The 12795-nt window shown below is 38.2% G+C and overlaps 1 protein-coding gene across 2 annotated transcripts in view; it reads left to right on the forward strand.

Annotated features, from left to right (window-relative positions):
- LOC132126804 (copine-7-like) overlaps positions 1-10904 on the forward strand; it is a 61015-nt gene extending 50111 nt beyond the window's left edge. For both annotated transcript variants that reach the window (XM_059538319.1, XM_059538328.1), the window contains 4 exons: positions 615-666; positions 2330-2463; positions 7550-7786; positions 9396-10904. In XM_059538319.1, the coding sequence (XP_059394302.1) occupies positions 615-666; positions 2330-2463; positions 7550-7786; positions 9396-9536 (564 nt within the window). In that variant the 3' untranslated portion in view covers positions 9537-10904. The remainder of the gene's footprint in view (positions 1-614; positions 667-2329; positions 2464-7549; positions 7787-9395) is intronic.
- The last annotated feature ends 1891 nt before the right edge of the window (positions 10905-12795 follow it).

The following is a 12795-nucleotide window of genomic DNA, read 5'->3' on the forward strand; positions in this document are numbered from 1 at the left end:
TAGTAGACCAGTTGAAGCAGCAAACCACAGTCTCTGGCACTGTGTATCTCAAATATGCAAAGCCATATCTTTATTAGTTGTAATTTTATTTACAAAAAAAGGGCTATTCTTACAGATTTAAAATAATAACAGCTTGCAAAGGTTTCCCTAATTGTTGACCGTAAACTGTCACAGGATTTCATTTTATGCTCTGTTTGTACAGGCAGATTGCAGTGCACTAGCTATGAGCTTTATTTGCATTTTCAAGGAAATATAATAATTATAGTTATATTCAGAATGTCTTTGTCAACAAATGAAAATCAATTACAATGAAATGTGTACAAAAGTACCAGAGGTGGCCCACAGTGGTTGTTGCTTGCAATGGAAAATCTGTAGGGAGGATGCTATTTTGTTTTAGAATCATCATTAGGTCATTTCATGCATAGTGTTGCAGAAAGTATTTTTCTTAGAAACATGCAAATTAGCACGGCATGATTTATAGCCTTCCTTTAGCAGCAGGATTTATGACCTTGAATAAGGTTTTTAACCAGAAACCAGGTATGTATTAGCATGCTAAACAGGTTGAAGCAGGATAAACAAAGCCTTACTGTGTGATTTTCTATTCTAAACTACAGGTGTCTCATGACTTTGCCATCAATTTCAACCCAGAGGATGATGAATGTGAAGGTAAGAGCGACAAACACTTTGTATGTTAGTAAGTGAGGGAACATCTCACGGGAACAGAACAGAGACACTATGTCTGTCAATATTTACTTTTATCCTAACTGATTTTTAAACTATATAGGTCTTACTTTCTTCTGTGGAACACTCTTTAAAAGAAAGCACTATAAATGTTTCATAAAAGTGATCCCATATGACTTGTGCACAACTTTCTCCAGAAGCCATCTTCGTGTGAGGAACAGATCCATATATTACTAGAGATTATAGTTTAAGATCCTAACTGTGTTTTGAAGCTGGTAGCAGGTTAGTCTACACTACTCATTTGCTGGTACATGCTGGTTGACCATTTTGGATTAGCAACAAACTAGTTGGTTATACCAGCTCAAGGTAGTTAAGCTGGACTAGACCACCTGCCAGCTGCCATGTTTAAAAACACAAACAAACCAGTTTAAACTGGATATTTTAGTAGGGTTTAGACTGTTTCTTTTAGACTGTAAGTCACATATACTATATTGTTTCTGACTATTTATAATGCTCATATTATATTGTAGCTAAACAATTTAGACTCCAGTTACTGTTTTAATATGGAAAAGAGAACTGAACATTCTCCAACATTTCTGCTTTTGTGTGGCCCAGACAAAGAAAAGTTAGTAACGTTTACTTTTAAAGCCTATTTATATAATGCATTATAAAAAAAATAATAATTATGCACTGTGTCATACATTACAATACTTATCTATTCATTGTTACACATTTAGAAAATATAATGCACAATGCACATGACAAACAACCAATTTCAGATGTAACAAGGAATCTGCTAATATAATTATGCATTTTACTTTGGTTAATATTGGTTTGGTTTATTTATATATTGCACCTTATAATTCATTTTATGATCTATAATATTTGTAACCACAGCTATAATGCATTATAATACACCTATCTATTAATTCTTTCACCTTTAGAAAATATAATGCATAATGCACATGACAAACAAACTAATTCAGATGTAATAAGTAATCAGAAAATATTATAATGTATTTAACTTTGGTTACAATTATTATAAACGTTTTTGTTTTTGAATGCGCTATTTATGTAATGCACCTTATAATTCATTGTATGATGTGAAATATTTGTAACCAGAGCTATAATACATTATAATACTTATCTATTCATTGTTACACCTTTAGAAAGTATAATGCATAATGCACTTGACAAACAAACAAATTCAGATGTAATAAGTAATCAGAAAATATTATTATGCATTTAACTTTGGTTTCAATTATTTGTGAAAAGCTATAATGCATTACAACATACATTATGAATACTTTTATAATGCATTATACATAAAGGCTTCAAGTAAAGTCATATGGTTTTGGAACAGCATGAGGGTGAGTAAATAATGACCGAATTGTAATTTCTGGTTGAACAGTTCTTTTAATACTCAAAGAGAATGTGTGAAGACTGTAGAAAATATTGGGCTTGCTTCAGTCCTTTCACGTTTCTGCAGAAAATGGAGAGTTCCAAGTCAGTCTCTTGATCCCAAAATCTGTTGCTTTCACTGCCAATACTTCAGCAATACTCTCAGAAGCCTTTCAAGGCAGAGAGAGAAATACAAATAAGCCTCCAGAACAGAAGTGATAGCCATGTCCCCTCTCTCTCTGATCAGAGATCCAGGGGGTCGTGGAAGCCTACCAAAACTGCCTACCCAAGATCCAGCTCTACGGTCCCACTAATGTGGCTCCCATCATCAACAGAATAGCTAAGCTGGCGGCTGGGAAAGAACCCATCAAAGATGCTTCTGTGAGTTGCTTTAAAGTTTCTGTTTATGGCACAGCACTGAAGGGGAAATTCATTAAAAATAAACACAAAGGAATTATGCAATCAGGAAATGGCCAGAAAAGCGTTTCTTGTGGCTATTTGCAAGGGGAAATTCCTCAGTGGATTCTATGTACACCACTGTAATGCATATAATTTAACTACAAATAAGATAAAAAAATAGTAATATATAATCAAATGAATCAATTTTATTTTTTAATGTTTGAAATTTAAAAAAAATATATATATATTTTTTAAATCATTAAGACTTTCCATGTCAGAGTGAATATATCTACTGTATATTCAAATGTAGGCAGGTCTTAAATCTGAAAATAAATTATAACCATATTTTAGATGGTACATTGCAGTTACATATGTAACTCTCATTCCCTCATGGAGGGAATGGAGACATTATGTTGTGACGACATAGGGGGTTCACTTGGAAGCACTAATCCTCTCTGACTTTAAGAGAAAATGGCAATGAAATTTGGCTAGAGGAATTTGCATACTTGAGCCATTCCCTGTGCATATGGGTGACAGGTGCATCCACTCTACAAGTTTTATGCCAAAGAGCTGAGGACAGTGATGGTTCAAGGTTGTGGCAGGTGGACATAACGTCTCTGTTCCCTCCATCAGGGAACGCGGGTTATGTACGTAACTGAGATGCTCCCTATCTGTTGGTCACAACGAGTTATGTCCTGATGACATAGGGGGTCCATGGAAAGCGACACAACCTGAACCCAGTCACAGCCTTGTAGCACTGCAAATATTGACAAGCAGCCATGTGTAAGACAAATGTTATGCAAAGGTCAAAACCTTCCCAATGTCCCAGAGCTAATTTGCTGACCTTGGCACCAGCAGGGACCAAAAGGTGAGTACATTGCAGCTGGAGATAGCCAAACCGCTGTTCCTATGACAGAATTTTTTTTTCCACCAGAAAATTTTGATTTTTTTTTGCTTCACACCTTTCCTGTTTGTTGTTTATAGTGTGGCAGTAAAGAAGGGGAAGCAAGCCTTCTGGAAAAGGGTGCTACAGAGACCACATCCTGCCCATAGAGAGGTATCATGTAGAGACACTGATGAGGACTGACCCAGGCCTGGGGCAGAACTACATATGTAATGGGTCTCTGGGGCAGGTCCTACCTAGGAGTAGGGAGGAACGGGTGCCAGCAGAGACTGACAGAGTGGTTTGTCAAAGGGAAGACACGAGTTCACTGAGAGGGAAACCTTACTGTGGAAGAATACACATATGGGATTGGGGGACTGGAGGGAATCAAGCCATATGGACACCAAGCCAAACATCGATACTGGGCCTGGCGTCAGACTGCTCTGCCCAGTCTGACTGCAGGGGTTGTTGGAGGATACTCAAACAGAGTTTGCAGAAAGGTTAACTTACTGGAGGAGGAAAAGTTGCTCACATCCCCGGGGGAGGGGGAATGGCTCAGCAAGCATGACACCTGCTGGCTCTTCATGCCACTTACATGTTACTCAACACATGAGAAGAATCCGGCTCAATGCAGAGACTGTAAAATCTCGTGAAGGTGTTCGGTGCCCCCCAGCCCGCAGATTTACAGATGTCTGCCAGAGAGGTTTAGAGTGAGCCCTCACCCCCATGTTAAGCCAAGGCAATGGCATCCACTATTCAGTGGGCCAACCTCTGCTTGGAGACAGCCTTCCCTTTTCAAACAAAAAGCTGCTCAGAGCTTCTGAAGCTCCGGGTGCACTCCTTGCTCACCGAAAATGCTTGGAGTTCCTCAACCCTCTTGATGGAAGTGAGCACGGTTAGTAACGCTGTCTTAGTCTGAGTCCAGTGGCTTAAAGGGATCCCTCTGAAGGCCTGCCAGGACAGTAGAGAGTTCTTAGGAGGGCACCAGGGGTGGCCTAGGAGGATTTAACCCTCAGGAACCTGACAATGAGATTGTGATTCACAAGGACCAGCTGTCCACTGCATCATGATGTGCTATGATAGCAGCCACATACACTTTCAAGGTGGAGTGTGACAACCTATGCTCTAACCTTTCTTGCAGGAAAGAAAATACTACTCCAATTGTGCATCTTCAGTGGTCTTCTTAGCAAGAAGAACACCAGTTCATAAACAGACTCCACTTCAGAGCATATGCTTGCCTCTTCGAGGCAAGCATATGCCAAAGATATGTCAAAGCATGATATGCCAAAGCAGTTGAGGCCCCATCTAGAACCTTGAGGGCTGCCTGCACGTTCCATGTAGCGCCCTAGCCTGTACTGGAGGGATACGTCGTGACAACGATATGCCAGGACACTTGTTCTAAGGGTATCTCGGCCAGTACAAAGGCAAGGTCTGTCCATGGGCTGAATGAGCGGCGACACATCGGCGTGATGGTCACATGGAGTGTACCACAGTGCCATGCACATACCGGGATTTGGGAGTGTAACCAGTTCTGAAGTGGTCCCATATGAAGCAATCCGAGCGGTGTGACTGTGGCTGCGGATGCCATATGCCCCAGGCATGCTTGCTGCTGAGCCGCGCCATCATACTCACTTAGTCTAACTCCACACAGAGAAAAGAGATCCTCTGCATGGGGGAGAGTTTGCTCTTTTCCCAGTTAACCCGAAGCCCCAACTGACTGATGTGCTGGAGCACTAGGTCCCTGTGATCGCACAACTGCTCTCGTGACTGGGCCATGATGAGCCAGTTGTCGAGGTAGTTGAGGATCCCGATGCCCACTCTCCATAATGGGTCAAGGGCACCCGCTGCAACCTTCATACAGACACAGGGGGACAGGGACAGTGTGAAGGGGAGGACCCTGTACTGCCATGCCCGACCCTCAAATGCAAACCGTAGAATAGGGCTGTGTCGAGGAACAATAGAGACACAACTTCATCAGCTCTTCATGCACCTCCGGGAAAAAAGGCACCAGTGCAGGACACGGTTGTGAGCTGCGCCCTTCCCTGATAAACCAATTATCCAGCCACGAGGGCTTGGGACTGGGCGGTGTGCTCATGGCTCATTGCTGCCTGGGCAAGCATGGCCGTCAGCTCCAGATCCAATTCGGCGATGGCAACAACACTCGAGGGGTGCAGCTCCACTGAATCTTTATCCTCGTAGGATGATAGCCCATACCCCGATGCTGCAATCTTCATCCAATCCTGTGGCAGCACACCAAATTAAATGCAGGGACCATCACGGGCTGGGCCAGTACAATCACTCGGGAGCCACAATGGACATTGGCTGTGGGAGGAGTGAGAGGTCGGAAGGGACATGCCTGGCGGAAAAGCTCTTACTGACCCTCAGATCTCCTAGAGCTCCAGCCAGCGGTCCCCTGCTTGTGACAGATTGCAGTGAAACCATGCTCATATGCTCGCAATGAACGCATGAGTCATCCATGAATGCAGCTTCAGTGTGTGGGATGCCCAGACACTGAAGACAACAATCGTATCCGTCAACAGAGGACAGGTAACAACAGCAACCAAGAGAACATGGATGGAACAGCATCTTTAACATGACATGAACCGACTGTAATTTGCTCTTTTAGAGAAACTGCTCTTTCAGTTGAAGTGCCCAGGGGAATCGCTGAAGACAGGGATACCACTGTTTGCACCGTAACACCAACCAGAGTTATTTCCAGTCACATGAGTAAAGGGCTATGTGGAGATCAAGCACTACTCAGCTCCGAAGTAAAAATCTGAAGAGTGAATGCACCTATCACCTATTTATACCCGTATGTACAGGGAGTGGCTCAGGTATGCCAAATTTACTTGCCAAATTTCAGTGACGTTTTCTTTTAAAGTCAGAGAGGATTGGGGCTCCCAAGTGAACCCCCTATGTTGTCACAACTAACTAGCTAACGATAAAAAGGTTCTGCTTGAATCAGAAATATAATGACAACAGTGTAAGTTCTTTTAATATATTTAGTATAGGTTAATGTTACTCTAAGGTTGGATTTCAGAAATGCATGTTTGCAAGTTCAGTCTTTAGTCACATTGACTTTACAGACTTAATATTGTACTTTAATTTAAGATATTTGGTTCTATCACTTCATCCTTCTGCTTGTTGGATAATCAGTCTAAAGAATATTCAGTATAGAATTCATTATTTGCACCTTTAATGTTAATTGCATCATGCAAATAGCTGTGGTGGTTTCTACCCTTTCCAAATTTGCATTGAAAAGACGTGTTTGTTCTTTCAATAAAGTTAATTATGAAATTAATTTCAAAGAAAGGACTACATTTTTTACTTAATGTAAAAAGTAATGGGGAAATATGCATGGTGACATAAATTTAGTGTCGAGACGTCAGGTGAAAATTTAGTTAAAAATGGATTTTGCGCTGACATGCTGCTCTTTAAAGTGGTTTAATGATTTTTCCTGTCTATTCTTTTGGGTTTTTATCTTCTGTCTATAGTTTTGTTCACATAACCTTTGTAATTTATGTCCAAATGAAACCGCTTAAAGTTTTCTTTAGCTGATTATCTCTCGAGCTGTTTTGGCAATTAACACAGCTACAATCAATTTAGAGTTATATTAAGTCCCTTTACGTGTCATTTAATGGTCTCGGGTCAAATATTTGCCCTCAAGCATAGCAATTATCTATGCATTGCTCTATTTATTTGCTGTCTTCTACACACTATGTCCTTGTGATGATCTTCATTTATTATTTAATCTTACATCACCCCTTCCCCAAAAGCGATCATTTTTCAGTAAGTGAGCTCAGTGAGATCAATGTTCAGAAACCAGGCCACTCATTCAAACTGTAGATATTGCATGTTTAATGTTGACAGGACCTCTGGGATGTTCAGGCCAGTAAATATTGCTAATTTTAGCCCTCTGACTGCCTGTTTTAGAAGGGCATCCAATATTCTGTTCATTACTATCTAGACATTTAAAGGAACAGTTCACCTATAAATTAAAATTCAGTTTATTTATTCACTCTCATGCTATTCCAAACCCAAATTATGTAATTTTTTCTGTTCTGTAGAATTTTTAAAGACTCATTTGTGGTGATTTTTTGCACTCTTTTGAAGCTCCGGCTAGGCATGTTTATAAGACTGTATAAATCAGACAATATAACTAATAAGAGTCCTTTTCTCTGTCAGCTGTATCATATCCTGCTGATCCTCACAGACGGGGTGGTAACAGACATGGCCGATACACGGGAGGCCATTGTTCGGGCCTCCTACCAACCTATGTCCATCATTATTGTGGGAGTGGGAAACGCAGACTTCACGGACATGCAGATCCTTGATGGGGATGATGGAGTCCTGCGCGCACCCAAAGGGGAACCCGTCTTGAGGGACATCGTCCAGTTTGTGCCCTTCAGAGACTTCAAAACGGTTAGTTTTTTTTAAGTTCTTAGTCACTGGGAATTTGAAAATGAAGGTAGATGTTTTATTGTAGATCCCGTAGTTCCTATAGATCTTGTACTTAGAAAGAAGGGATCTGCAGAGTTATGCTTAAGAATTAAAAATAAATTATTCTGTTTACTCTGGGGAGAAAATAGGCCTTCATAAACAGTAATAATCTAGAAAATACATTATTAATATAAATTAATATATAAAAAAACAACAACAGTTAAATAACAATTAATGTTTACAGTTTTCATCCTCACCCTATAAGAAACATGTAGGTAAAGTATAAAAAAGGTGAGATAAATTTTAATAGATCACATTTTGAGACATAAACTGAAACTATAATATAATTATAATATAATATAATAAAAGTCTTAATTCGCTGGGGTATATTTGTAGCAATAGCCAAAAAACCATTGTATGGGTCAAAATTATAGATTTTTCTTTTATGGCAAAAATCATTAGGATATCAAGTAAAGATCATGTTCCGTGAAGATATTTTGTAAATTCCCTACTGTAAATATATCAAAACGTAATTTTTGATTATTAATATGCATTGCTAAGAATTCATTTGGACAACTTTAAAGGCGATGTTCTCAGTATTTTGAATTTTTTGCACCCTCAGACTCCAGATTTTCAAATAGTTGTATCTTGGTCAAATATTGTCCGATCCTAATAAACCATACATCAATGGAAAGCTTATTTATTCATTTATTTATTTGAAAAAAATTGACAATTAAGACTGGTTTTGTGGTTCAGGGTCACGTTTATATATAATATAATAAATTATACTTGCAAATGTGAAATATAAAGTCAAATATTTGCAAATGTGAAATATAAAGTTATAAATTCAAAAAAACAAAGTCAAGATTACAAGAAATAAAATTGAAATTTTGAGATATTGTCACATTGTGAAATATACTGTAAGACAGTGTTTAGTTTTAAAGTTGTATTGCCAGATATAGTGTCACAATTGGGAGATAAGAAGTTGCAATTATATATTTTTTTATTAATTTATTTTTTTACTTTGGTGAGGAAACAGGCTTTCATAGGCAGTAATGATCTAAAAAAGACACACACACAATATTTTAAAACATACGCACAATATTTTAAAAGACATCATTAGTTAAGTGCAGACATGTTGACATTTAGAAGCAGGTAAATAAAAAGTAACGACTGTCTATCTGAAACAGAAATTAATTTATTGTAATACTTTTTATGGGCTTAAAATTTGAAAAGTACTTTTAAAACCTTGTAAAAGGAGCCATGGATGCCTTGCATAAATGACATGATACGAGGGTGGATGAAGCAGGCAATGAGGCAAATCAGAATAAGCCAGTGGTGCATTCGGACAGAAATGGCTCCTAGAGCTTCACAGTTTCTCCATAAGAGCTGTTTGTTCCCTTCACTAATGTACACAGCCAGAAAAAAAAGAAAAGTCCTTTTAGAGAAGTGAGGATTAAACATATGTAAATACTCTCAACAGCCTGCTGCTAGGCTCTCTACCAAACAATTTAACTTACAAACTATACTTTCCTCATGCCTTTGTTTGAACACAATTTACCATGAATTTGGTTGATTTGCTCTTTTTCAGGCTTCACCAGCTGCTCTGGCAAAGTGTGTCCTAGCGGAGGTGCCTAAACAGGTAGTGGAGTACTTCAGTCACAAGGCCATACCGCCGATAAACCCAGTGCTGAATTCAACCCCCAGCTCCATCGCCAACACACCTGAATAACACTCAGCCTGAGGTCTGTTCCAGCCCTGTACACCTCCACAGTACTGAAACAGAGCTGGGACAGGGCTGCTCTGCCACAACATACAGTATAAACTGTCATCTTGACTACGTTTTGTTCATTCGTAAGCTGTTCATACATGACTGACGGTTTGGATCTTGGTGTCTGAACCTGCCCTTGACACCATGACTGCTCTCCCAGCATGCAAACCGGAGTCCTTTTCCCCTCTGCTTCACATAAGAGCAGACAATACATTGAATTCCCATCAGGACCAGGCCTTCTGATCCCTGCTGCAAGGCCACTTCTGCATTCTGCTGTTTTGTATGACCTTCAAAGTTTTGAAGACTTTGCTCTGCCTGCCTTTGGGCTCTTTTCATTCCTGGACTCCACGAGAACTGAATCAGAAATGCTGAGAAACATACAATATAATGTAATATGAATACCCAATCTATAGATAATAGCATGTACATTGACTAAAAGAGTTTGCTTTGGTTTTGCTGGACAAAAATGCATAGTTCATTGCTAAAATCATCATCATCTTGATGTAAAGATGTTAATGGGAGTGTGAGAATGGTCATCATCTGGCTAGTCGATTAGTCAGGATGACTAGTTTTAAATATTTTAGCGGTGGCGCTTGAACTAGCATGCTGACAGAGCGCTGTTTGACAGTTTGCACGATGGAACCCTCTTAGATAAGCTGCATCTTCAAATCCATCACCTTTAAGACATCGGCAACACAGCCCTTCACATGCACACAGGGTGTTTCACAATGTCTTTTAAGTATCTTGCACCATGAGCATTATTAAGACATCAAATTAAAATGAGTTGTTTACAGAAAAATACCTTTTTAAAATGTGTCTTGAGATTCTTGCGGTCTGTTTCATTCTGTTGTGTCTAGCCTGAATGCATAATCTGTCAACAACCCATAAACAAACATTAGCGATCACAAAGTGTTGATTAGCCAACAGAAATTACACAGAATTATTAGTTGACTAGTCAGTTGGTTGGATGAGAAAATTGTGAATTCTTTCACATTCTGTCTACAAGTCTGCGCCAATGCACTGATTCAAATGTAAACCTTTTGATATGATCCCCATTTAAATGGTTTGTGGAAACATGTGAATATTGCCAAGAGGGGAAAAAATGCCACAGGCACTTTGTCAATCATGAGAGAAGTACTCTAATTAAAAAGGTGAAGTGGGTGATTTCTGCACCTGTAGCAGACCCAAGAGGATTTCATAAATACTGTAATTCTGTTGTTTTCGAACTGTTTTAAATACACACTCCCCCTGTTTGTCATGAGTGGGTCAAACATACATATGTATGGCATGTCTACCCTTGTGAAAAAGAAGTAAACTTAATTGTATTGACAGCCATTGCATGTTTTTTTTTAACTGTACTTGTAATAAGTATATTTGAAGAGAGTATACTTTACAAAGTTCACTTTGTAATAATTAAAAGTTTCAAATAATTACATTTTAAATCATTTTGTTTTAATAATTTTTTTGTTGTGTTTTAAAGAAGTACACTTATTTTGATGTGTTGCCTAACATACTAAAGCACATGTAAAGTACTTGATTATATTCAATATTATATATAAATATATCTTATTTTATATTATTTATAATATATTGCAACTTCATCACAAATGTGTATTCACAGATATATTTTTTTAAATACTTGATTTACATATTTCGATTACATTAAAGCTTAATTTAGTAAAATTTAGTACCATAAATGCTTGTCAGTATATTCAGCAATACACTTTAATCATATTTTAAAGACATTAATGAAATTAAATTCTGTTTGCACATATATTATTTCTGCAATAAGTTATTTTTTAAGTTAAGTTTATGCTAGAAAATTCTTTTTCACAAAGGTAGACTCACTATATGCAATAAAACAAAGCATTTTAACATCAAAACAAACATCAGCTTTAATGGAACCAGTTTTATTTAGACATTAAACATCTAATGTTTGGGTGGCACTTGCACTATTTACAGCAATGGGAATAAGATACAGACATTTAATTTATTGGTGCATAATGTTGCAGTTTAAACAGCATTTGCATCAAACAACATAGCCATGTAAAATACGGATGGTTGCACAGTTCTACATGCATGACCTCAAATACTAACACTGTAGACGTACAAACAAACACTGATGAGTATATTCACATATTACACCAGAACAGCTATAACTTCTAATACAAACTTCCTAATTCAGTATTGCTTAGCATTAAAATGCATGCCCTGTTATTAAATTATCAACTGAATTGCAACCTTTCATACAATGAGACAGAAATTGTCTCCATGATATCCAGCATTTAGTCACAGCTGTTTTAACAAAATCGTGACAGACATATGATAATGCATTGCATACTGACTAGAGAGTTTAACAGAAAATTTTTATACAATGCATATTTGTTATTTCAAGTGCAAATCAATATTTTCGAGTTATCCATTGACACAGGGTATATCTGATGGCATTTCAGGCATGGAAAGTGTCACATCCCATGATGTGCTTTATACACATCTATGCAAGAGCACAAATGAAAGTGCATGTACTCTTGCAGCGGCTGCTTTCTCTCCTTCTTTCTGCCCACAGTTTGTGAAGCACAGCACAGACATCCCTATATGGCATGAATGCAACATTCTCATTTCACTGTGATATGGTTATGTACCGTAAATGAAGGTTTCCAGATCTTAACAAGATGCTGATTCTGAAATGGCTTTTGAACTGTACACCTTGCCTGTACCAATTTCCACAGCAGTCTTGTACATTGCATTTTATTAATAATTATTTCTTTTCTTCCCTTGTCGTTTTAATCCATCTCCAAATGGACTGCATTTGCATGTTCAATGTATCTGGGAGAAGTTTGCTCTCTCTTGGTTAGAGGAGAGGAAAATGTTGAGCATGAGTTTCCTTGTACTATACATTTGGAATATGGGTCATCATCCTGCTGGTATTTTCTTGCAGCCTAAGGTCATTGCTGATATATTCATACAGGTCTTTGAGTTATTAGGCAACATATTAAGTCTGCTTACAGACAGCCAGCTGCATCCTAAAGCATTATATGAATGAAAAGATTTGCAGATCATGCTGTCCAACAATAAATCTTCATTAAATTGTATTGTTCTCACTGTCTAAGTCACTGGATCGCAGGGAGCAAAAGGAGTCATTTGAACATAATTTGTCTCATCTATGCTTTAACAATGTGCTTTGATTTTAGCCAGTGACATTACCGGAAGTATCTCTTTC

This window comes from Carassius carassius, chromosome 3 (assembly GCF_963082965.1).
Source record: "Carassius carassius chromosome 3, fCarCar2.1, whole genome shotgun sequence".
NCBI lineage: Eukaryota > Metazoa > Chordata > Actinopteri > Cypriniformes > Cyprinidae > Carassius > Carassius carassius.